This window comes from Oncorhynchus tshawytscha, linkage group LG15 (genome assembly GCF_018296145.1).
Source record: "Oncorhynchus tshawytscha isolate Ot180627B linkage group LG15, Otsh_v2.0, whole genome shotgun sequence".
Classification (NCBI taxonomy): domain Eukaryota; kingdom Metazoa; phylum Chordata; class Actinopteri; order Salmoniformes; family Salmonidae; genus Oncorhynchus; species Oncorhynchus tshawytscha.
The window spans coordinates 2,596,882-2,623,598 of NC_056443.1; the positions used below are offsets into that span (position 1 = coordinate 2,596,882).

At 41.7% G+C, this 26,717-nt stretch overlaps 1 protein-coding gene across 4 annotated transcripts in view; it reads left to right on the forward strand.

The window, feature by feature from the left end:
* The first annotated feature begins 1,036 nt into the window (after positions 1–1,036).
* The window catches only part of LOC112264557 (anoctamin-4-like), a 55,589-nt gene continuing 29,908 nt past the window's right edge, over positions 1,037–26,717 (forward strand). For 2 of the 4 annotated variants that reach the window (XR_006078901.1, XM_042297916.1), the window contains exons 1-6: positions 1,037–1,477; positions 2,938–3,018; positions 13,542–13,778; positions 25,243–25,437; positions 26,190–26,326; positions 26,652–26,717. The exon at positions 26,652–26,717 is cut by the window's right edge and continues 87 nt beyond it. Coding sequence is in view for 3 of the 4 variants with exons in the window: in XM_042297916.1 (XP_042153850.1) it covers positions 1,237–1,477; positions 2,938–3,018; positions 13,542–13,778; positions 25,243–25,437; positions 26,190–26,326; positions 26,652–26,717 (957 nt within the window). In the remaining variant the exon portion in view is untranslated. Of the gene's footprint in view, positions 1,478–2,937; positions 3,019–13,541; positions 13,779–16,323; positions 16,731–25,242; positions 25,438–26,189; positions 26,327–26,651 lie in introns of those variants that run through there. The other 2 variants (XM_042297917.1, XM_042297918.1) reach the window with 2 other exon arrangements.

The window sequence follows — 26,717 nt, forward strand, 5'->3', positions numbered from 1 at the left end:
CAATACAATTTGATTTGGTTTGATCAAGACAGGTGTGTTTTAGACATCCTGTTGGACACCAAAGATCAGTTCCTGGTGATCCAGGATTATACCATTTTGATGACACCACTCCACAGGTCGATAAACACTGGTATTCCTCATTGGTTGAATCATCTGAGAATTTGATTGTATAAGTGTTTTGGAACAGTTGCATAATAAACAGCTCCCTCCAGTGTGAAATCCTGACTAAAATATTGAGACTCGAGGTTATAGCACAATCTGACAGTGCTGAAAGATGCTGTTGACCAGCTCTGCACCTAGCTGTTTATCTGTGTTAATGATAAAAGCCATCTGTACTCACTGTACCATGCAAACCATCCACAATTTAGAGTTGATGTGTGATGCATTAATCTACTTATATTTGACTGCTGATTCATTCATACATTTTTATGTAGACATTTTGTGCAGTATAATCCCCTCTTTGAGAGAGTCCGTAATTGCATGTAGCCAACAGATCTACGAGAATAATAATTTGGTGGGTGCTTATAATTATTTGTCCAATTTTTTTGTGCATATGCCAACTACACCTGAGACACCCTCGGAGTGGTATCACGGGTTACCCTATCCCTACATTCGGTTGAAAACTCAAACTCTGGCATTAGAACTAGTGAAATTAAATAGGCTACTTCATGCCGCCATATTTTTCTATAATGTAACGACCCTGGGTACACACAATGTGCTATATGCTACAGAATGTGTTGTTTTACGTCAGTCAAATGTAGGTACTTATCAATGTAAGGTTGTGTGCTTAAATCAGAAAATGCCTCTAAGGTTCAAATATATTTAATGGGTATAGGCTACAGCAATATGCTACACTCATGGTTAATTTATAAAGATGCGTATTTTGCAAGTCTCTAGCTGTAGGATCACGTCCATCTATTGATCTGCAGCCTATGATCAGCCAGGAGAGTATGGCAGGGTGCCACCTGGATGACGTGGATGAAAACCACGCCTGTCCCAAACTCTTCGCCCACTGCTAAATCCATCGACCTTATTCTCCAAGCTTCCTGGAAGGACGAAGTCAGGGTGGCCGATAACAGAATGGCAAGCCAAATTATCCATAAAAAAAGACGTTATACATCCTGAGTAGTTGTAGGCTAGGTTCTGTATTTATTTATAGTCATTAAAATATTAGCTACACTTGTGCTCGAGACATGTAGGCTGGCTAACATATCCCAGGAATTGAACTTGCTGGTGATGATGCTCGTGGATCATGACTGTTCTGGGACTGATGTTCGGTTGGTTCGTCAGCTCAACAAGGGTATGAGAATTCAACCAGGGATATGCAGCGGAGGGACCGAGCAGCAACGGGGATGTAAAACCGGAGACGTCAATGAAAATATTGTTTGTCTGCAATCTCAGGATGAAACGGGACGGGTGTGTCCTGGAAGCCCAGCACTGGCGACAGACACGCGGCTATCCTCCTGTTCCACAGCAGGTAAAGTCCAAAGAAAGCATTGTATATTTTTTTCTGTAAGGTTTTCAAAGTAGGCGAAACGAGATTAATGAAAACAAATGAATAACCCCTTTACATAGGAGCTCGTATATCTGATTCTGTAGATAAGTGTTGGTGCATGGGTGGTGATACAATGTAGCAAAATGTACAGTGCGCTACAATTTACACTAACATCCCACACTAACTTTAAATTAACAATTTAAGGGCAGCCATAAGCAAGTACATAGATGCTTAATATCAATCATGTATAGTCCTGATGAAGCCTAAATGTGATTGTTTTTCTATAGGCCAACTCAGAGTTATTAAACATTAACTTTTTAATTTCCCTTGATGACCCAGATTTAATTGGTTATTTCTCAGCTCATCAGCCATAGTTTTCAAGGTTAATTTTTTATTTGACTGGATGACCCTCATAATCGTAGCCAGCAAAACTGCTCACATTCACCCATTATGGAGAGTCATTGACATACATGCACACTAGTATTCCAATATGACACCAAGTGTGGAAATACAAGATGTGAGTCTTTTTAAACATTTTGCATCATGTTATCTGAAGTAGGCCTACATAATTGTTTGTAAACGTTGGCACCCTTTCCCCTCAATATATATATTTTTTACCTTTATTTAACTAGGCAAGTCAGTTAAAAACAAATTCTTATTTTCAATGACGGCCTAGGAACAGTGGGTTAACTGCCTGTTCAGGGGCAGAACGACAGATTTGTAGCTTGTCAGCTCAGGGATTTGAACTTGCAACCTTTCAGCTGCTAGTCCAATGCTCTAACCACTAGGCTACCCTGCCGCCCCAATATAATTAGTAACATTTCCAAAATGTTAATGCCTTTTTGGCTAATGAATCTGTCCAGAGGCTGCTGAAACTTAGTAAATAAATAACGTCTGTTTTTCGATGGACTTTCATTGCATCTTTTGAGCAGTCTGACTCAACATAGGTCTTGTAGTGTACGTGGAGACAGTATTGCAATTTAGGACCTATTTAGTGTGCTTTTACTTTAAATACATATTGGATAGTTCGGCGCAAATGTTTTCAGTTCATTTTCAGAGTGGCGACAACAAACATCCTCCTGAATTAAAGGAAACATGTATCTCTGAGTACAGTATTGATTATATTGCAGCACTTTCCCCAACCCAGACACAAAAGTCCATCCAAAAACAGCCGTTATTTATTTAGTACGTTTCAGCAGCCTCTGGACAGATTTAGCTCCTCCATAAAAGCTAATCGAACTAATGGGGGCGTTTTTGTCTTCTGTTCTAAAACACAAAAAATGTCCTCCAAGAAAGTCCAACGCAGTAAATCAACTACTGTGTGTGACCTTGCATGGGATAAATCCAGGTTATCTGGGGTGAATAAACATGTTCTTGAAGGTTGAGTGTGATGTGAGAGTGGCTCTGATCAAGGGCAACCAATGATGATGTTGTCTTTCCAGACCGTGAACCAAGCAGTGGCAGTTACAACGTCTCCACTGGAACGGGAACCTTTTACAGCTGCGTCAGTCAGATCACCATCGGTAATTGTACTTTACAGAATGTCTTACTCTATATCCAAAAGAGACCGCAAAGGGAGGCCATATTTGATTTGGCAGTGAAAAGTCACACTGAAACTTTCCGAAATGTTTGGAAAATAGACCCTGTGTGAAAACGCTGACGACGCCAAGAAATGAGACTTTTAAAAAATGAGTCTATCCTTTATCAGGTAAAAGTAGACCAGATCCAATATCGTGCATCTTTTACACCTGCACATGAACAATTCCTCAGGTGCTGTATGTGGAGTTCTTGACAATGAAATTGATATAGAGTAGCTTAGATAAAAAGCTAATGTTAATGGATGCATGGATGAGTTTTTGACCAGGCACAAGTCATCCACAGATTGATCATTCTAAATGTAGCACACATGCTTTACCTTGAGCCACCTCTAGTCTTCACTTCTAGTTCCGACAATGCAGTAATAACGAGCAAGTAATCTAACTAACAATTCCAAAAAACTACTGTCTTATACACAGTGTAAGGGGATAAAGAATATGTACATAAGGATATATGAATGAGTGATGGTACAGAGCAGCATAGGCAAGATACAGTAGATGATATCGAGTACAGTATATACATATGAGATAAGTATGTAAACCAAGTGGCATAGTTAAAGTGGCTAGTGATACATGTATTACATAAGGATGCAGTCGATGATATAGAGTACAGTATCAACGTATGCATATGAGATGAACAATGTAGGGTAAGTAACATTATATAAGGTAGCATTGTTTAAAGTGGCTAGTGATATATTTACATCATTTCCCATCAATTCCCATGATTAAAGTGGCTGGAGTAGAGTCAGTGTCATTGACAGTGTGTTGGCAGTAGCCACTCAATGTTAGTGGTGGCTGTTTAACAGTCTGATGGCCTTGAGATAGAAGCTGTTTTTCAGTCTCTCGGTCCCAGCTTTGATGCACCTGTACTGACCTCGCCTTCTGGATGACAGCGGGGTGAACAGGCAGTGGCTCGGGTGGTTGATGTCCTTGATGATCTTTATGGCCTTCCTGTAGCATCGGGTGGTGTAGGTGTCCTGGAGGGCAGGTAGTTTGCCCCCGGTGATGCGTTGTGCAGACCTCACTACCCTCTGGAGAGCCTTACGGTTGAGGGCGGTGCAGTTGCCATACCAGGCGGTGATACAGCCCGCCAGGATGCTCTCGATTGTGCATCTGTAGAAGTTTGTGAGTGCTTTTGGTGACAAGCCGAATTTCTTCAGCCTCCTGAGGTTGAAGAGGCGCTGCTGCGCCTTCCTCACGATGCTGTCTGTGTGAGTGGACCAATTCAGTTTGTCTGTGATGTGTATGCCGAGGAACTTAAAACTTGCTACCCTCTCCACTACTGTTCCATCGATGTGGATGGGGGTGTTCCCTCTGCTGTTTCCTGAAGTCCACAATCATCTCCTTAGTTTTGTTGACGTTGAGTGTGAGCAAGCCTACCACTGTTGTGTCGTCCGCAAACTTGATGATTGAGTTGGAGGCGTGCATGGCCACGCAGTCGTGGGTGAACAGGGAGTACAGGAGAGGGCTCAGAACGCACCCTTGTGGGGCCCCAGTGTTGAGGATCAGCGGGGAGGAGATGTTGTTGCCTACCCTCACCACCTGGGGGCGGCCCGTCAGGAAGTCCAGTACCCAGTTGCACAGGGCGGGGTCGAGACCCAGGGTCTCGAGCTTGATGACGAGCTTGGAGGGTACTATGGTGTTGAATGCCGAGCTGTAGTCGATGAACAGCATTCTCACATAGGTATTCCTCTTGTCCAGATGGGTTAGGGCAGTGTGCAGTGTGGTTGAGATTGCATCGTCTGTGGACCTATTTGGGCGGTAAGCAAATTGGAGTGGGTCAAGGGTGTCAGGTAGGGTGGAGGTGATATGGTCCTTGACTAGTCTCTCAAAGCACTTCATGATGACGGATGTGAGTGCTACGGGCGGTAGTCGTTTAGCTCAGTTACCTTAGCTTTCTTGGGTCAAACATACTGATTGCTGCACTCACCATTGTTTGAATTCACTTATTGACCAGGCCAGCTGATCACAGCCCATGATGAATCCAGATACAATTCCATTTTACTGTAAACAAATTGACCAGACTTTCAGCACACTTATAGGGAAGGACGTTCAACAAGCACTTGCACAAATGACTGAGGATTGGCTGAGAGAAATTGATAATAAAAAGATTGTGGGAGCTGTTTTGTTAGACTTCAGTGCAGCGTTTGACGTTATCGATCTTAGTCTGCTGCCGGAAAAACACATGTGTTATGACTTTACACCCCCGACTCTGCACTATACACGCCAGCTACTACAGCGAGTGAAATCACTGCAACACTAAACAAAGAGCTGCAGTTAGTTTCAGAATGGGTGACAAGGAATAAGTTAGTCCTAAGTATTTCAAAAACTAAAAGCATTGTATTTGGGACAAATCATTCACTAAACCGTAACCTCAACTAAATCTTGTAATAAATAATGTGGAAATTGAGCAAGTTGAGGTGACTAAACTGCTTGGAGTAACCCTGGATTGTAAACTGTCATGGTCAAAACATGTTGATAAAACAGTAGCTAAGATGGGGAGAAGTCTGTCCATAATAAAGCACTGCTCTGCCTTTTTAACAACACTATCAACAAGGCAGGTCTTACAGGCCCTAGTTTGGTCGACCTGGACTACTGTTCTGTCGTGTGGTCAGTTGCCACAAAGAGGGACCTCGGAAAATGACAATTGGCTCAGAACAGGGCCCTTAAATGTACACAGGGAGCTAACATTAATAATATCCATGACATGCTGAATGCACTGAGGTGTCTGTTTAAACTACTAGCACACAGCTGAGACACCCATGCATACCCCAAAAGACATGCCACCAGAGGTCTCTTCATAGTACTCAAGTCAAGAACAGACTATGGGAGGTGCACAGTACTATGTAGAGCCATGGCTACATGGAACTCTATTCCACTCAGGTACAGCGCATTCGGAAAGTATTCAGACCCCTTGACTTTTTCCACATTTTTGTTAAATTACAGCCTTATTCTGAAATTGATTAAATAGTTTTCCCCCCTATCAATTTACACAAAATACCCCATAATGACAAAGCAAAAAACACTTTCCTTTTTTGGGGGACATTTATTTTTTTTTAAACATGTTTTTTTAATGGTATCACATTTACATAAGTATTCAGACTCTTTACTCAGTACTTTGTTGAAGCACACTTGTCAGCGATAACTTCATTGAGTCTTGGGTATGACGCTACAAGCTTGGCACAACTGTATTTGGGGAGTTTCTCCCATTCTTCTCTGCAGATCCTCTCAAACTCTGTCAGGTTGGATGAGGAGCATTGCTGCACAGCTATTTTCAGGTTTCTCCAGAGATGTTAGATCGGGTTCAAATCTGGGCTGTGGCTGGGCCACTCAAGGACATTCAGAGACTTGTCCCGAAGCCACTCCTGCATTGTCTTGGCTGTGTGCTTAGGGTCATTGTCCTGTTGGAAGGTGAACCTTCACCCCAGAGGTCCTGAGCGCTCAGGAGCAGGTTTTCTTCAAGGATTTCTCTGTACTTTGCTCCGTTCATCTTTCCCTCGATCCTGACTAGTGCCCCAGTTCATGCCGCTGAAAAACATTCCCACAGCATGATGCTGCTACCACCATGCTTCACCGTCGGGATGGTGCCAGATTTCCTCCAGACGTGTCGCTTGGCAGTCAGGCCAAAGAGTTCAATCTTGGTTTCATCAGACCAGAGAATCTTGTTTTTCATGGTCTGAGAGTCCTTTAGGTGTGTTTTGCCAAACTCCAAGCGAGCTGTCATGTGCCTATTACTGAGGAGTGGCTTCCGTCTGTCCACTCTACCATAAGGGCCTGATTGATGGAGTGCTGTAGAGATGGTTGTCCTTCTCTGGAAGGTTCTCCAATCTCCACAGAGGAACTCTGAAGCTCTGTCAGAGTGACCATCGGGTTCTTGGTCACCTACCAGACCAAGGCCCTTCTTCCCTGATTGCTCAGTTTGGCTGGCGGCCAGCTCTAGGACGGGTCTTGGTGGTTCCAAACTTCTTCCATTTAAGAATGATGGAGGACACTGTGTTCTGTTTTGCTAGCACAAACTGGAATATGTTCCGTGATTCTTTCAATGACATTGAGGAGTACACCACATGAGTGCATCGAGGACGTCGTCTCCACAGTGACTGTACGTACATACCCCAATCAGAAGCCATGGATTACAGTTAACATACACACTGAGCTAAAGGGTAGAGCTTCCACTTTCAAGGAGTGGGACTCTAACCCAGAAGCTCATAAGAAATCCGGCTATGCCCTCCGATGAACCATCAAACGGGCAAAGCGTCAATACAGGACTAAGATCGAATTTTACTACACCGGCTCGGACGCTCGTTGGATGTAGCAGGACCTGCAAACTATTACAGACTACAAAGGGAAGCACAGCCGAGAGCTTGCCAATGACACGAGCCTACCAGACGAGCTAAATAACTTCTATGCTTGCTTCAATGCAAGTACCACTGAAATATGCATGAGAGCATCAGCTGTTCCGGACGACTGTGTGATCACACTTTCCGCAGCCAATGTGAGTAAGACCTTTAAACAGGTTTACATTCACAAGGCTGCAGGGCCAGACGGATTACCAGGACATATACTCCGAGCAATGCGCTGACCAACTGGCAAGTGTCTTCACTGACATTTTAAACCTCTCCCTGTCGGAGTCTGTAATACCAACATGTTTCAAGCGGACCACCATATACCCTGTGCCCAAAAACACTAAGGTAACCTGCCTAAATGACTACCGACCCGTAGCACTCATGTCTGTAGCCATGAAATGCTTTGAAAGGCTGGTCAATGCTCACATCAATGCCTTTATCCCAGAAACCCTAGACCCACTCCAATTTGCATACCGCACCAACAGATTCATAGAAGATGCAATCTCTGTTGAACTCCACACTGCCCTTTCACACCTGGACAAAAGGAACACCTATGTGAGAATGCTGTTCATTGACTACAGTTCAGCATTCAACACCATAGTGCCCTCAAAGCTCATCACTAATATAAGGACCCTGGGACTAAACACCCCCCTCTGCAACTGGACTTCCTGACGGGCCGCCCCCAGGTGATGAGGGTAGGTAACAACACATCCGCTATGCTGATCAACACAGGGACCCCTCAGGGGTGCATGCTCAGTCCCCTCCTGTACTCCCTGTTCACTCATGACTGCATGGCCAGGCACAACTCCAACACCATAATTAAGTTTGCTGATGACAGAACAGTGGTAGGCCTGATCACCAACAACGGTGAGACAGCCTATAGGGAGGAGGTCAGAGACCTGACCGTGTGGTGCAAGGACAACAATCTCTCCCTCAACGTGATCAAGACAAAGGAGATGATTGTGGACTACAGGAAAAGGAGGACCGAGCACGCCCCCATTCTCATCGACGGGGCTGTAGTGGAGCAGGTTGACAGATTCAAGTTCCTTGGCGTCCACATCACCAATAAACTAACATGGTCCAAGCACACCAAGACAGTGGTGAAGAGGGCATGACAAAACCTATTCCCCCTCAGGAGACTGAAAAGATTTGGCATGGGTCCTCAGATCCTCAAAAGGTTATACAGCTGCACCATCGAGAGTATCCTGACAGGTTGCATCAATGCCTGGTATGGCAACTGCTCGGCCTCCTTGCTCGGCAAGGCACTACAGAAGGGTAGTGCGTACGGCCCAGTACATCACCGGCTCCCTGCCATCCAGGACTTCTATACCAGGCGGTGTCAGAGGAAGGCCCTACAAATCGTCAAAGACTCCAGCCACCCTAGTCATAGACTGTTCTCTCTGCTACCGCACGGCAAGGGGTACCGGAGTGCCTAGTCTAGGTCCAAGAGGCTCCTAAATAGCTTCTACTCCCAAGCCATAAGATTCCTGAACAACTAATCAAATGGTTACCCAGACTATTTGCATTGCCCCCCCACACACACTGGAATGCTGCTGCTACTCTCTTATCTATGCGTAGTCACTTTAATAACTCTACGTAACTCAACTCTAACTCTACATACATACCTCGACACCGGTGCCCCCGCACATTGACTCTGTACCGGTACCCCTTGAATATAGCCCAGATATTGTTATTTACTGCTGCTCTTTCATCATTTGTTATTGTTATTTCTTACTTTTTGGGGTATTTTCTTAAAACTGCATTGTTGTTTAAGGGTTTGTAAGTAAGCATTTCACTGTAAGGTCTACACCTGTTGTATTCGGCGCATGTGACATACAATTTTATTTATTTGATTGGACTTTCTTGGACCTTCAATGTTTTGGTACCCTTCCTCAGATCTGTGCCTTGACACAATCCTGTCTGGGAGCTCTACGGACAATGATAACTTGTCAAAACAATAGTTTTTGTTTTGTTTTGGCAAGTCCGTTAAGCTTCTGATAGGCTAATTGACATTATTTCAGTCAATTGAAGGTGTACCTGTGGGATGTATTTCAAGGCCTACCTTCAAACTCAGTGCCTCTCTGCTTGACATCATGGGAAAATCTAAATAAATCAGCCAGGACGTCAGAAAATAATTGTAGACCTCCACAAGTCTGGTTCATCCTTGGGAGTAATTTCCAAATGCCTGAAGGTACCACGTTCATCTGTACAAACAATAGTATGCAAGTATAAACACCATGGCACCACGCAGCCGTCATACCGCTCAGGAAGGAGACGCCTGTCTCCTAGAGATTAACGTACTTTGGCGCGAAAAGTGCAAATCAATCCCAGAACAACAGCAAAGGACCTTGTGACGGGTACAAACATATCTATATCCACAGTAAAACGAGTCCTATATCGACATAACCTGAAAGGCCGCTCAGCAAGGAAGAAGCCACTGCTCCAAAACCTCCATAAAAAAGCCAGACTACGGTTTGCAACTGCACATGGGGACAAAGATCGTACATTTTGGAGAAATGTCCTCTGGTCTGATGAAACAAAAATAGACGTGTTTGGCCATAATGACTATCGTTATGTTTGGGGGAAAAGGGGGGAGGCTTGCAAGCCGAAGAACACCATCCCAACCGTGAAGCACAGGGGTGGCAGCGTCATGTTGTTTGGGTGCTTTGCTGCAGGAGGGACTGGTGCACTTCACAAAATAGATGGCATCATGAGTTGGGAAAGTATGTGGATATATTGAAGCAACATCTCAAGACATCAGTCAGGAAGTTAAAGCTTGGTCAAAAATGGGTCTTCCAAATGGACATTAACCCCAAGCATAATTCCAAAGTTGTGGCAAAATGGCTTAAGGACAAAGTCAAGGTATTGGAGTGGCCATCACAAAGCCTGACCTCAATCCTATAGAACGTTTGTGGGCAGAACTGAAAAAGTGTGTGCGAGCAAGGAGGCCTACAAACCTGACTCAGTTCCACCAGCTCTGTCAGGAGGAATGGGCCAAAATTCAACCAACTTATTGTGGGAAGCTTGTGGAAGGCTACCCCAAATGTTTGACCCAAGTTAAACAATTTAAATGCAATTCTACCAAATACAATTGAGTGTATGTAAACTTCTGACCCACTGGGAATGTAATGAAAGAAATCAAATCTTAAATAAATAATTCTCTCTACTATTATACTGACATTTCACATTCTTAAAATAAAGTGGTGACCCTAACTGACCTAAGACAGGGAATTTTTACTAGGATTAAATGTCAGGAATTGTGAAAAACTGAGTTTAAATGTATTTGGCTAAGGTGTATGTCAACAACTGGTGTTGAAGTCAGAAGTGTGTGTGGTGTGTGCCTTTTCAAATTATGTCCAATCAATTGAATTGACCACAGGTGGACTCCAAGTTGTAGGAACATCTCAAGGATGATCAATGAAAACATGATGCACCTGAGCTCAATTTTGAGTCTCATAGCAAAGGCTCTTATTTATTTATTTTAGTAATATGTATATATTTTAATTGTTTGTACTTTTTACCCCTTTTCCTCCCCAATTTCGTGATATCCAATTGATAGTTACAGTTTTGTCCCATCGCTGCATCTCCCGTACGGATTCGGGAGAGGCGAAGGTCAAGAGCCATGCGTCCTCCGAAACACGACCCTGCCAAGCCGCACTGCTTCTTGACACACTGCTCGCTTAACCTGGAAGCCAGCCGCACCAATGTGTCAGAGGAAACACTGTACAGCTGGCGACCAAAGTCAGCGCGCATGCGCCTGGCGGCCACGAGGAGTCGCTAGAGTGTGATGGGACAAGGACATCCTAGCCTGACGACGCCGAACCAATTGTGCGCCTCCTCATGGGACTCCTGGTCGCGGCCGGCTGCGACACAGCCCGTAATCAAACCCAGATCTGTAGTGACACTTCCAGCACTGCGATACAATGTCTTAGACCGCTGTGCCACTCGGGAGACCCCTGTTTTTATTTTTAATACATTTGCTAAAATGTCAACCAGTTTTCGCTTTATCATTATGGGCTACAATGTGTAGATTGATGAGGAAAACATTTAATTTAATCAATTTTAGAATAAGGCTGTAACGTAACAAAGTGTATAAAAAGGGAAGGGGTCTGAATACTTTCTGAATGCACTGTAACTGATGATTTAAAAAACAGATAATAATACACCTTATGGAACAGCAGGGACTGTGAAGAGACACACACACACGCCTACACATGATAATACACCCCCTCTACACACAAGTACACATGGATTTTGTATTATAGATATGTGGTCGTAGAGTAGTTGCCTGAGGGAACATACTTAATGTGTTATGAAATGTAATGTCATGTAATATGTTGCCTTAATGCAACACATTTTGTCATTTTTAGATATGTGTATTGTTGTGAATTGTTAGATACTACTGCACTGTTGAAGCTAGGAACACAAGCATTTCGCTACACCCGCAATAACATCTGCTAAATATGTGTATGTGACCAATACAATTTGATTTGATTTAATGTTGCTGGACCCCAGAAAGAGTAGCTGCTGCCTAATGGGGATCCTTAATAAATATAGCATAATACAAATCTAGCCCAATTCTAGGCACCTGCATAATAGTGTACCTTGGTCCCTCTAAGAGGCAGGAAGTGCTGGCGGTGGTGATCTGGGTCTGACGTTCCTCAGAGAGCTAGGCAGGGCAATTTTTTTTATGATGACTGCGACAGAGATGTTGCTTAGAACACACTGTATCGTTCAAACAGCTCATTGCATGGATGGTTTTAGAGGGCACCCTGAAGCACACACAGGTGTGGATTACCTTGTATGCTATAGCATTTCAAGTAGCATACAGTTGCAATGGAGGTTGAGATTTCCCAGGGATCCACTACATTTGCAATTATAGGAATAAAGATTTATGTTCATGAATAAAGAGTAGTAATAAAGTTGCCACCCGAAGAGGCGATACATTCTTAACTCCATTTTACCGCTTGCTTCAGTGTAATATATAGCCTAATAAAAAATGCAATAAATTATGTATTAATGTCTACTGATGCTTTACACAGCATTAATAAGAAGGCTACTAGCTCTTCAGTATGGGCCATTCTACTGTCAATGTTTGTCTATGGAGATTGCCAGCAACGGTTGTGGCTGAAATAGCCAAATCCACTCATTTGAAGTGTATCTTATAATGCGCTGGGGTTGTGTTTCCAGAAAAGCTAAATAAGGCTCTCTTTGCTCTTTGGTGTGATGCCCGTTTAGCGTGGACGGAGATATTTGCGTTCATGCAATGTCTTTACGATTGTTGGGTATGTTGGCAACCTTCATGTGGTATGCTTCAAAAGGAAAGTCAAATGCATAAAGTAAACTCTGTTAAATCAATTCAAGTTAAATGTACACTCTGCCGCATGCTATCAATGTTACCATATTTTTCTTATTTAATTCTACAGATTCTACAGAATTGACAGACTTCCACAAATGTGCTTGCAGTTGGAAATGTTTCACAACATACCTTTTTAATAAAGATTTAGTTGTCAACTGTCAAAACATACTTTTTATCATAAATAGCATACGTAGTTATGATACTTCCCATGATGTATGTGGAAGTAGACCACTGACAAATGAGAAACGAAGATGGACTCATCAAACAAGGGAAAGGACAGTCATGGAGTTGGCAACATCAACCACTAGAGAGCAGCATTGTTATGGACATAGCACCCACATTTTTTATTTTGAACCGGGAGAGCGAAATATGTCAGCATTTTGCTTAACTGGTTCAACTAGGAAGGCGGAACCCTGAATTTCTGAGATATGGGATATGTAACCGTAAGTGGAAACTCAATCCTCCAGAGAGCAACAACCTTAGTTTCATTATGAAACAGGAACTTATTTGAATAATATCACAAATTTCCCTTTTCAAGCAATGGGATTTTTCTGCAATGTCTGACTTTCTGGGATCTATTCAATATCAAGGATTTTCAAAGAACCATGACATTGCTGTAAGAGAAATAGACTAAGTATGCAAGTTGCAAGGACAAGTGTTCACATTCACATGCTTTCCAGGGTTATGTGTTATAGGAAGGGAGTCCATGTTTTCAGAAACTCTTTCTGAGATATTAATATTCCCTACAGGGTTTGATCTCGGGGGCCAAGTGGCCATTGGCATCTCTCATTGGAAGAGTCCATTCCCTCCCAGAGGTCACCCCCTGTGTGACAGTCCTGATGGGGTTCGCTCCGAGGCCTCTGCTGCCACAGCCCCGCATCTCCCTGAGTACCAAGAGCCAGTGTCCTGTCCTGCCTCCCTGTCAATCAACCCTATATCATCCCACTGCAGCGCCAGCCAGGAGACCATCAGCGACAGCAGCACAAGTAAGGTTTCACCTTTCAACTTTGAACCCTGACTTCATTCTAATCTCAGCTCTGTGGTTTGGTCACTAAAAATCCGTCCTAGAAACGGCTTTATCCTGCCTAAGCTCAGAACCTTTGGCGTTCGGGGTAAATGGCAGTAGTGAGAGCCATCAGGAGATGTATACTGAACAAAAATATAAACGCAACAATTTCAACGATTTTACTGAGTTAGTCATTTGAAATAAATTCTTATATCGAGTTATATCGAGTCAGTCTGTTGGTTCTGAGTTGCACAGAAGAGAGTATCCTGGAATCACATTATAGTGTGAACACACTTGATCGTTCCATATCATTTCACCAAGTCATGACACCCACTACCTCAGATTGTTCTGAAATTATTTCTGTAGTTAGAAACAGATAATATGTCCTGCAGCATTATTTTGTTGAAATATAATTTGATCTCTGAGAAATTAAGCTAATTGATTGCATCCAAATTGCCAATTTTTTATTTATAGGATTCATATAATACTCAATAAATAAATTACTGTGGGGCATTGGTGGTCTGTGAGTGGCTTTTGACAATTTCTCTGGATTCCTCATGTCTAACTCATTGTTAGAAAAAAGTTTGGTCCAAATTGGATGTTAGGTACTATATTTATTGAATATTATATGAATCCTATACATTTAAAATGGCAAATTTGGGTGCAATAAATTAGCTTAATATCTCAACAAAATAATGTAGCAGGAATGATAATCTTATGTTTCTAACAACAGAAAGAATTTCCAAACAATCTGAGATGGTGGGTGTAAAAATTCAGTGGTTGAAACAAATATGGTTGTTACATAAGCATACACACAGTCTATTTCTGGTTAGTACCCGTGGGGGAAAAAGTACCCAGTTGTGATACTTAAGTAAAAGTACAGATACCTTTTAACAGGAAGTTACTCAAGTAAAAGTTAGTCACCCAGTAAAATACTACTTGAGTAAAAGTCAAAGTATTTGGTTCTAAATATACATGTACTTAAGTATCACAAGTAAATGTAATTGCTAAAATATGCTCAAGTATCAAAAGTAAAAGTATAAATCTCTTCAAATTCCTTATATTAAGCAAACTAGATGGCACCCTTTTATTGTTTTAAACATGTACAGATAGCCAGTGGCACACTCCAACACTCAGACATTATTTACAAATGATGCATTTTGTGTTTATTGAGTCTGCCAGATCAGAGGCAGTAGGGAGGACCACGTGTTCTCTTGATAAGTGCGTGAATTTGACCATTGTCCTGTCCTGCTAAGCATTCAAAATGTAACAAATACTTTTGGGTGTCAGGGAAAATGTATGGAATAAAAAGTAAATTTATTTTATTTAGGAAAGTGAAGTAAAAGTTGACAAAAAAATAGAATACAGATACCCCCCAAAAAAGTCTTAACTCCTTTGGAGATCGGTGTCCCTTCCACGGGACGGTTGAGGCTAATGCGAATAGCATGAGATTGTAAGTAACAAGAACATTTCCCAGGAAATAGACATATCTGATATTAGCAGAAAGCTTAAATTATTGTTAGTCTAACTGCACTGTCCAATTTACAGTAGCTATTACAGTGAAAGAATACCATGCTATTGTTTGAGAGTGCACAATTTTGAACATGAAAAGTTATTAATAAACAAATTATGAAATGGTTCATTGGATCAGTCTAAACCGTTGCACATGCACTGCTGCCATCTAGTGGCCAAAATCGAAATGGCACCTGGGCTGGAATAATACATTATGACCTTTCTCTTGCATTTCAAAGATGATGGTACAAAAAAATACAAAATAACGATTTTTTTTCTTCTTTGTATTATCTTTTACCAGATGTATTGTTATATTCTCCTACATTCCTTTAAACATTTCACAAACTTAAAAGTGTTTCCTTTCAAAGGGTACCAAGAATATGCATATCCTTGCTTCAGGGCCTGAGCTACAGGCAGTTAGATTTGGGTATGTCATTTTAGGCTAAAATTGAAAAAAAGGGGCAGATCCCAGAACTTTAAAGTATTTTTAATTAAGTACTTTACACCACTGGTTAGCAGACTGTGTTCCAGTTGGATCCTGCCTGAAAGCAAATTGTTAAAATAGTGTTACTAACATGGTAAAGCGTACAACAGACTTTTGAAAACACACTTTTGGAAAGCAGCCAGCTATTATATATGTAGGGTTTGTTTAATTTGCAGTAGCGTGACACTCACTCTGAGTGTTGCATGCAAGTAGGGTAACTAATGGTAGAATTTTCTAAAGGATTCCTCCTTTTAAAATATACACACTCTATACAACAATTGTGTGTGTGCATCAATGTGTTTATGTGCATGTGTCTGAGGTGCTGGCTTTAAAAAACACATTGACACCCAGAGCAGCAGCAACTGTCATTCCTTTGGTCAACAACCACACTGACAGAGCCAGCCCTGCTCCGATTGGCTACCCTCAAAGCTCCTATCCCACGGATTGGCTGACGGGGATAACTGATTAAGAATACTGATTGTCTTGCAGCTCTCTTGCACTCCCCCTCACTCTCTCCCTCTCTCTGCATAGACATTCTGCTTGTATTTTTCCCTGAGAGAAGATCTAAACTGGTCTGCATCTGTTTCTTCCTGAGCTTTGCCTCGTGCCGGCTGGACAGAGGTTTATATAATCTGAGGGATGTTTTGGGGATGAGCAGAGTGGTGTGTGTGTGTGTGTGTGTGAGGGAGCTCAGAAGCTAGAGAAGAGCGCTGCGGTGCTCGGGAGTGGAGGTAAACATGGGGAATGCAGCTAATTGCCTCTGCAGAAGGTCCTTTTCCTTTTCCCCCTGCGGGGTCTTTAGTACGGGAGCCAAGTTTAGCTAGTTGTAGCTACTGTAGCGCTTGCGGAACCTCCGCTGGGTCGGCCCCCGGGCTGTGTCGTCCTCTCCTGTTGCCCTCTGAGGGGTTGAAGCTCTCTCCCTCTCTACCCTGCATGGTGAGTGCTGCAGGCAACTTGTTTTAGACCCACAGCAGTGTTGTTGTTTTTTCCCTCTGTAGTGGTTTTGCTGCAGTGATCTCTCTCTCTCTCTGTCGCTCTCGCTCACCCCCCTCTCTGTTTCGATCTATTTCTTTCTCTGTCCCTCACTCATATGCTATGACCCAAATGTCCTCTTCTTTTACTGTCTATCATCTCTGTTCTCGTTTCACACTATTGTGTTCCTGAACCGTACAGACATTTGACCTTCACACACGCATACACACACACACTCACTCCTTCTTTCTCCCATCTCTCCTTGGCTCCCATTCCCCCCTTCTCTCTCTCCCGTATCGCCCTCCCTCCCACACGGTTTCACTCCGGGGGTTGTAAATGAGCTGTGTGTCCAAAGTGTAGCACTCCTCCATTATGCATGGTTCAGGGAAGGAGAAGTGGGTCAGGGATCAGTAGAGACACTGTGTGTCCAAGCTCTGTTTCCCATCTGGCAGGTGTGAAACGGCCATTGTGTTGCCCCGGGGCCTGATGGAGCCTGGAGGTCTGTTGTCCCCTGTACTGTACTGTACTGTACTGTACTGTACTGGTGTAGTGGTACAGAACCCTCCTCTGTCTTCCTGGTCCCCATGGCAACCACCCCCCCCCTTTTTTTATTTTCCGCTCACTTACCCAACCAGCTAGCCTACTGTGAGCTGTCATGCTAAGGCAAGGTTATGTCATATGAACTGAGGAGGCGCTAGCGATTTCATTGGGGAATCATTTTTTGCAAGAAAGATTTCTCTACTGACAATCCATCAGTGGCTTATGATTCAGGGTTTCAAATCAACTAGCAATACTGTTATACTGTAGCATTTTTCATTTAATTCAAAAGTCATTTTCGCAGCATAACTAGAAGTTCATGCACTTTGTTGCAAAACATCTTAATATTCAACAAAAGTTTTATTGTACCCAAGAATGTAAGGCAATGTAACTCACCATCGTTACATCAGTGGGAGCCTGGAAGCCTTGGGCTTGTTTCCTTGATGCGTGGAGAAGTCCGCTAAATAGCTATTTGAAAACCAACCGAAACTAGCTTGGACTTTTTATTTGAACCCTACTTCTGATTTTTAAGTATTCTCATGTAGCCTAGATTGTTGGTTAATCAGTGTGCCTGACTGGGTATCATGCAACATTTGCTGTTGTCTGTCCTGTTCAACAGTTTTAGATTGCTTGTAGATTCCATGATGAATATATTGTGTAGGTGGTCTAGTTTTTGACGAGTTCACCATTTCCAGACATTCAGATCCAAAAATGGGCGTCCATCCCAAAATATCTCGGTGCTCTGTCTGTTTTCCTCTGCTGCCAAGGCTGAGGTGACCTCACCAGTAGCTTATGTTACAGATGAATGGAGATTCCATATGAAACCAGGACAAAGAAATACCATGATTTTGGGGGATTTTCACTATTTTATTCATATCATTTTTCTTTGGGGGAGGTATTGTTGACATATTTGACATTTGTATCTAAAAGTATAATTGAGATTTTTTTAAATAAAAGTTGGCATATTTATAACATTTTGTCCTGGTTTCGTATGGAATCACTCAAATGCAGGTGTGACAGAGAGTCTTATAATGATACAGATTAAATGAGTGCCGACTGTTTAAGCCATAGAATTACATACAGAATCACATGAATTATAGGACCTCTATGAGCTCAGCTCACTAGATTTATGTGGTCATAAATACCATGAAATGTGAAATAAATATTCTGAATCAATACTAGCCAATCTCTTTTTCATCATGTAAGAGGTAACATTTATGGGAATGAGGGAAAAACAATTTGACTCTTGACAGAATGATTATTTTGTAGGAAACACTACTTTTCAGAATTGTTAGATATTACTGCACAGTTGGAGCTAGGAACACAAGCATTTCGCTACACCCACAATAACATCTGCCAACTATGTGTAATTGACCAAAACAATTTGATTTGATTTGCTGTGAATTGTGAGCCAGGCTAAATAATGTTAGCTAAACAGTGGCGATTTTAGCTGGTAAATCTCGGTGGGGTAAACAAAATAAAATGTGGGATGCATGCCAGGAAAGCCACAACACAACACTAAACAATACATTTATTGCACTATAACAGTGACCACAAACTGGTAGGGTCTACATGTATTTTTTATTTAACCTTTATTTAACTAGGCAAGTCAGTTAAGAACAAATTCTTATTTACAATGATGACCTAGGAACAGTAGGTTAACTGCCTTGTTCAGGAGCAGAATGACAGATTTTTACCTTGTCAGCTCGGCAATTCTAACTAGCAACCTTTCGGTTACTGGCCCAACGCTCTAACCACAAGGCTACCTGCCGCCCCAATAAAGCTGTCATACATAAAACTGTCCCAACAGCAGAGTCCCAACACCTTACCACTGCTACACTTGGCTTTCAGCGGAGCCTTGTCTGGCAGCGAAGAAAGTTCATTCAGCCTCATTTACTGCCTTTTAAAAAAAACATAGCTGATATGGCTGACTTGCTTAAACAAATGTGGTTTCTACTGACAATTGAGATGTACAAACTATGGCATAAGAGGACGACAAGCGGATAAGAGGCAATCCATAATTTTGATTAATGAGCGAGCAACGACGGACGTAGTCAATAACTATTTGTTCAGCACTTTTGAAATGTACAGCGACAGAATTCAGAACATGGGCCGTTCTTAGTGTACTACCTGTACAAGTCAGAACCGTAGGAAAAATAAAGGGGGCACATAAACAGACAATGAAAGCTCTTACAATATTCAATTGTTACATTTCTCTAAAACAGGTTATAGGCTACATGTGCACCACCAAGTTAGAACAGTAGGCAAAATTAAGAGGTGAAAATAGACAAAATTATTAGGGTGAGGCACATTGAACGCCGTTTGGGTCTTTGCGTGTCAAAAATATACATGTCATATAACACTATTTGACGCATTAAATAAGCTTTTAATTTGACAAGTCAATTTACACAATTCTATTATAGAATGTTGTGTGTGATTGTTGAATTTGTGATTTCCAACTTGTTGTGTAATCTTTGTATCCAATGGCCGATGAGCACCGATACGTTTTATCTATAATTTCTATTCATTATTTCTCTTCATATATGACAGGGATTCAAACTTATTTGCCAGTAGATTGACTTAATTAATGGTGATGACTTGCTAGCTAAGACTTTGAAAGTAAGATGTTGACATGATCTGTCCAATCAAAGCTACTGTACATATAACGTGATTTGACGTCATTTTATCTGTGGCCAATGATCTTGAGACTTGTAATATAACTCTATGGCAGGACCCAAAGGGCTGAAATTTTGGATGTCTACTCTTACTAAGGACTTAAACTTGGCGATGACATAGTGTCCCCATGAGTGACAGAACACTGAGCCAATCTCGGCGCAATGCTCCTATTTTCTGCTGGCTCACCCCACCACCACCACAGAAAGCACTGAGCTGGGCTGAAACACCTCCATTTTGGAGCTGCCTCACGCAATAAAACAAAAAATATACCATATTTGTCGCCACTGTAGCTGAATGGTGCAGCTTTACTCACAGATTAGCAAATAAAGACACCTAAGAATCACTGTAGTCCCATGTTACATTTCCTGAGTGTAATTTCATTACATCCACTGAATGTAACTTCGTACTTTGTTTTGCTGTCTGCTAACTTCATTGCATCTTGGTAATGGCCCCCATTCCTGGAGGAATAGAGCTTATTTTTCCCTCCATGTGGCAGACTCAATCACTAACTTAATAACTTGTCAAGTAAGACTGCTTACCTGTTCATGTGCAGAAGCCATGAGCCACTGTTGGTGCTATCTGGGATCCTTGGAACTTCCCTGCCCTTACTCTAACCATTAACCGTTTTAAATGTCAACTTCAATGGGGTGTCGTCAAAGTTGGGAAATCCCAAGGATCCCATTTAGACTTTTCCCATGAGCCAGTCTATTTGTCCTGTAATTAGCTGGTGATGTGATGCAGCACACCTGAATGTAATGTACTTCTCATTATCAATCAGAAGTTTCTGATAATACTCTTCTCCACTGAATAGTACTATGTGTTTGTGACTGTACAATGGTTTTGTGTGGGAAACAACTTAAACCAACTAGTTTAGCCTGAACATCCTCCTGAGATAGCTAGCATAGCAACATGTTAGCACTGGCTTGGCCTCCACGCTTATGGCATGGATTACCACATGACAATTGGCATTTTGTGTGTGTACCTTGGGTCAGGATTTTGGCCGATATGCTCATTGACTCTGCACTGTGACTGTCTGACTCGGTGTAAATCCGTTTGTGTGTGTGTGTCTCAGTTGGTAGAGCTTGGTGCTTGCAACACCAGGGTTGTGGGTTCGATTCCCATGCGGGACCAGTATGGGAAAATGTATACATTCACTACTGTTGATCTGGATAAGAACATCTACTAAATGACTCAAATGTGTGCGTGCTGCTACCTAGTGGTCACTCAGAGGCAACAGAGCCACTGTTGTTAATTATTGATTGGCTTTATGTTTCTCTATGGACACCTAGGCTTCTATGCTGATATCATATCAAATCATCCAACCTAGATCAACCTAATGGTCTATTAGTAGGCCAATCATCTTGTTCAATATTTATAATTTTCCAGGGTCTAATCAACTGACTAGTTAATATAAATCATGTAAAGTATATCTTAAATGTAAGGATTTTCTCAATGTTGTGACTTGTGCTTAATCTTGAACTTAGAGGGTACTGTGGTAGTTGTGGTAACAGCACGATACAGACCTTGTGTTTGGAAGTAGCAGGTCATTTGGATTTTGATTGGCACAGATGGAATTTTAAAGTGTGCAAATGATATGCTTTGATGTGTGAAATCAGACCGGCAGAGCTGCGTTAGACAACTCTTTCAAATATGAATGTTATTATGGATGGAATCATTCGATTTCTATAGTGCCCTGGCTTTTATCACTCACATCTCCTCTGGGGCTGCAGTAACCTCTACTCGCGCTATAAAATACCCCCTAGCAGCTGATGGCTGAGTGAAACGTTTATTACAACTGAAGTCACTGAGGGAACCCGACCATCGATTTCAACCAGGAAGAAAGAGTTCGTGGTGGTTTTATTACCTGCTGTTATTTCAATACCTCAGCCACTGCGGGAAGGGAGCGTTCTCCCTCCCACTCCTTCTCTGTATGTCTGGGGCTCAGCAGAAATATTCTGCTGAGTCGCGGAGCTGTCACAAAGGGAAATTCAGCGTTCAGACCAGCGACGACCTTCCCCAGAGCCTCGTCAGATGGGCGAGTGGGTCACAGACCTCTTCAGAGGGGTTGTTGTTAGCCTACTCACTAGGCCATGTTAGATAATGGCTCCTCTCAACGGGTGCACAGGATCACTTCAGGGCACGCAATTTATTTCTCTGATCAATTGCATTAGTGTCAACAATGTGCAAACAATATAGCTCAGTGTTTGTATTATTTATTTTATACAGGCTTTTTTGCTCATCTTTATTAAGGGTGTCAATTATTTCAGGCCCGACTGTATAGAGATAGATATATCTATACATCTTCTTTGGGGCCACTGTAAAGTTTACTCATGATTTGCATGTCTGTATAATAGTGATGGGGGGTGTATTATTTTGGGACAATATTATATCAATATTTGACACAAAGTATTTCATTTTTTATTTTTTGCTACTATTGGTAGCGATAGCTAGCGCTATCGGCTGTGGGCCTACCTGCGCCAAAACTCCTATATCTTGTTCTCCATCTTCTTTTTAAATATTAAGCCAACATGGTTTCAGCACTTTTATTTCCCTGACTGATCAACACTCATTTTCTCATGGCTCACTCGTCCCTCTGCAGCAGACATATGGTGAGCAATATATTTGAAACATCGAATCACAATAATATCACAGTATCGAATCACAATAATATCACAGTATCGAATCGCAACACAATCACAGTATCGCATCGCAACACAATCACAGTATCGCATCGCAATACAATCACAGTATCGCATCGCAATACAATCACAGTATTGCATCACAATGCATATAGAATCACCATACATATCGAATCACACTGCATATAGAATCACCATACATATAGAATCACACTGCATATAGAATCACCATACATATAGAATCACAATGCATATAGAATCACCATACATATAGAATCACAATGCATATAGAATCACCATACATATAGAATCACAATGCATATAGAATCACACTACATATAGAATCACTATACATATAGAATCACCATACATATAGAATCACAATGCATATAGAATCACAATGCATATAGAATCACCATACATATAGAATCACAATGCATATAGAATCACCATACATATAGAATCACAATGCATATAGAATCACACTACATATAGAATCACAATGCATATAGAATCACACTGCATATAGAATCACCATACATATAGAATCACAATGCATATAGAATCACACTGCATATAGAATCACCATACATATAGAATCACAATGCATATAGAATCACACTACATATAGAATCACAATGCATATAGAATCACACTGCATATAGAATCACCATACATATAGAATCACAATGCATATAGAATCACCATACATATAGAATCACAATGCATATAGAATCACAATGCATATAGAATCACAATGCATATAGAATCACAATGCATATAGAATCACCATACATATAGAATCACACTGCATATAGAATCACCATACATATCAAATCACACTGCATATAGAATCACCATACATATAGAATCACAATGCATATAGAATCACCATACATATAGAATCACAATGCATATAGAATCACAATGCATATAGAATCACCTTACATATCGAATCACAATGCATATAGAATCACCATACATATCGAATCACACTGCATATAGAATCACCATACATATCGAATCACACTGCATATAGAATCACACTGCATATAGAATCACAATGCATATAGAATCACACTGCATATAGAATCACCATACATATAGAATCACCTTACATATAGAATCACAATGCATATAGAATCACACTGCATATAGAATCACCATACATATAGAATCACCATACATATCGAATCACACTGCATATAGAATCACACTGCATATAGAATCACAATACATATAGAATCACAATGCATATAGAATCACAATGCATATAGAATCACCTTACATATCGAATCACAATGCATATAGAATCACCATACATATCGAATCACACTGCATATAGAATCACCTTACATATCGAATCACACTGCATATAGAATCACACTGCATATAGAATCACCATACATATAGAATCACACTGCATATAGAATCACCATACATATCAAATCACACTGCATATAGAATCACCATACATATAGAATCACAATGCATATAGAATCACACTGCATATAGAATCACACTGCATATAGAATCACCATACATATAGAATCACACTGCATATAGAATCACCATACATATCGAATCACAATGCATATAGAATCACACTGCATATAGAATCACCATACATATCGAATCACACTGCATATAGAATCACCATACATATCGAATCACACTACATATAGAATCACACTGCATATAGAATCACACTGCATATAGAATCACCATACATATAGAATCACACTGCATATAGAATCACCATACATATCGAATCACAATGCATATAGAATCACACTGCATATAGAATCACCATACATATCGAATCACAATGCATATAGAATCACAATACATATAGAATCACACTGCATATAGAATCACCATACATATCGAATCACACTACATATAGAATCACACTGCATATAGAATCACACTGCATATAGAATCACCATACATATAGAATCACACTGCATATAGAATCACCATACATATCGAATCACAATGCATATAGAATCACACTGCATATAGAATCACCATACATATCGAATCACAATGCATATAGAATCACAATACATATAGAATCACACTGCATATAGAATCACCATACATATCGAATCACAATGCATATAGAATCACACTGCATATAGAATCACCATACATATCGAATCACAATGCATATAGAATCACCATACATATGGAATCGTGAGATTTGCCATACATTATCATATCGACACCTAAGTATGGAGATGATAATATCGTGAACTCCCTGGCATTTCCCAGCACTACTATATAAGCCTCTGGATTCCCCTATCTCCCATTTCCTAACCAACAGAAGATGTCTCCTGAAGGTTTGATAAGGTCTCAAAAGTTACAATGTAAATGTTCCAGCTCCCTTACGGTTAGGTTATTTTTTTTAACCTTTTATTTAACTATGTGGGTTTTATTTGACTTTATTTACTGAGCTCTGATAATACCCCTCACCCTCTCTTCTGTCATCTGTTTTCCACTAAATGTGGGGCCTCAGTCTTTACTGATGGTTGGTTATATGATGAATTCTCTCCCTCTCCTCTCTCTCTATTTTTCTCTCTTTCACTCTCTCTCTCTCTCTCTCTGTTTCTCAACTCCAGGTGTGAGTTTCTCTCTACATGGGGCTGAGCTCCAATGGCAGAGCCCCCACAGACGCAGAGTTCTGCGGCCCCCGGCCCCTGGGGTTGAGGCTGCGGATTTCTCCTTCCCCCCCAACAGGTCACCAGTCAGAATGGAGGAGTCCTTGGCTGGGGCTCCGGATTCCCCCAGCACACAGGACAACGTGCCATCCCCCGGTAAGCCATTTGGCACCTCCTTCAAGGGGTACCTCAACCAAATAACATTGCCATAATGTAACTGTTGTGCAGCATCTTTTTTTTAAATTATTATTTTTTTTTTCTCACCAATTGTTAGTAGTTACTATCTTGTCTCATCGCTACAACTCCCATATGGGCTCGGGAGAGACGAAGGTCGAAAGCCATGCGTCCCCCGAAACACAACCCAACCAAGCCGCACTGCTTCTTAACACAGCGCGCCTCCAACCAGGAAGCCAGCCGTACCAATGTGTCGGAGGAAACACAGTGCACCTGGCTACCTTGGTTAGCGTGCACTGTGCCCGGCCCGCCACAGGAGTCGCTGGTGCGCGATGAGACAAGGATATCCCTGCCGGCCAAACCCTCCCTAACCCGGACGACGCTAGGCCAATTGTGCATCGCCCCATGGACCTCCCGGTCGCGGCTGGGCTGCGACAGAGTCTGGGCGCGAACCCAGAGTCTCTGGTGGTACAGCTAGACCACTGTGCCACCCGGGAGGCCCCAGCATATTTTTAAAGAGCAAATTTTATGAGACAAAATAAACTTTTGTGAAGTTGAAATCTGAGTGGTAGTCATACACTTCATTTAAAAAAAATTTTTTTTAAAGATTTTTGTCTATGTTAATTTTTTTGTTAGATTAAGTAAATTAGGAAGTAATCTAGGTGTCTACAGAATCAGAAACATATTGAGGGTTTGACCAATGACGCTGAGTTTTCTGCTGATGTTCTGTCCAGTTTTGAAGGATGTGAAGTTGTTAATGGAGAGTTTGGAGGGACTGAGCACTCCGTCCAAAGATGGCGACTCGACCCTGCTCGACCCCGGGACCAGTAGCATCCTGGACGACAACACCAGGACTGACCCGGCACCAGAGGTGAGAGGTCAATTACAGGTGTGTCCGTAAAGCACATATGGTCGATGTGGGTTGAAGCTGGCTGCTGTCAGTGTTATTCTTATCCTCCCTGGGGGAACTGTAAAGACGTTTAGTCTTCTTAGGGTGAGCTCATTGGTTTCTTACTATGGTAGTGTGATATATAACCCTTGGAAGGGCATATTTAGATCTTGTGCTTATGAGCAAAGCACTTTAGCTCAACCGCCTCTGTAAATGTTAAGCAGTGCTAATGGTAAAATATATTAAAGTCACTTTGGGTCAAAACAACCTTATAGTGGTTACTCCCTCCCTCTGTTTCTCTCCCCAGGTAGGGAGAAGTAGGTCAAGTGGCTTGTGCTTCAGCGATGGCAAGTGCCACATCGACTACATCCTG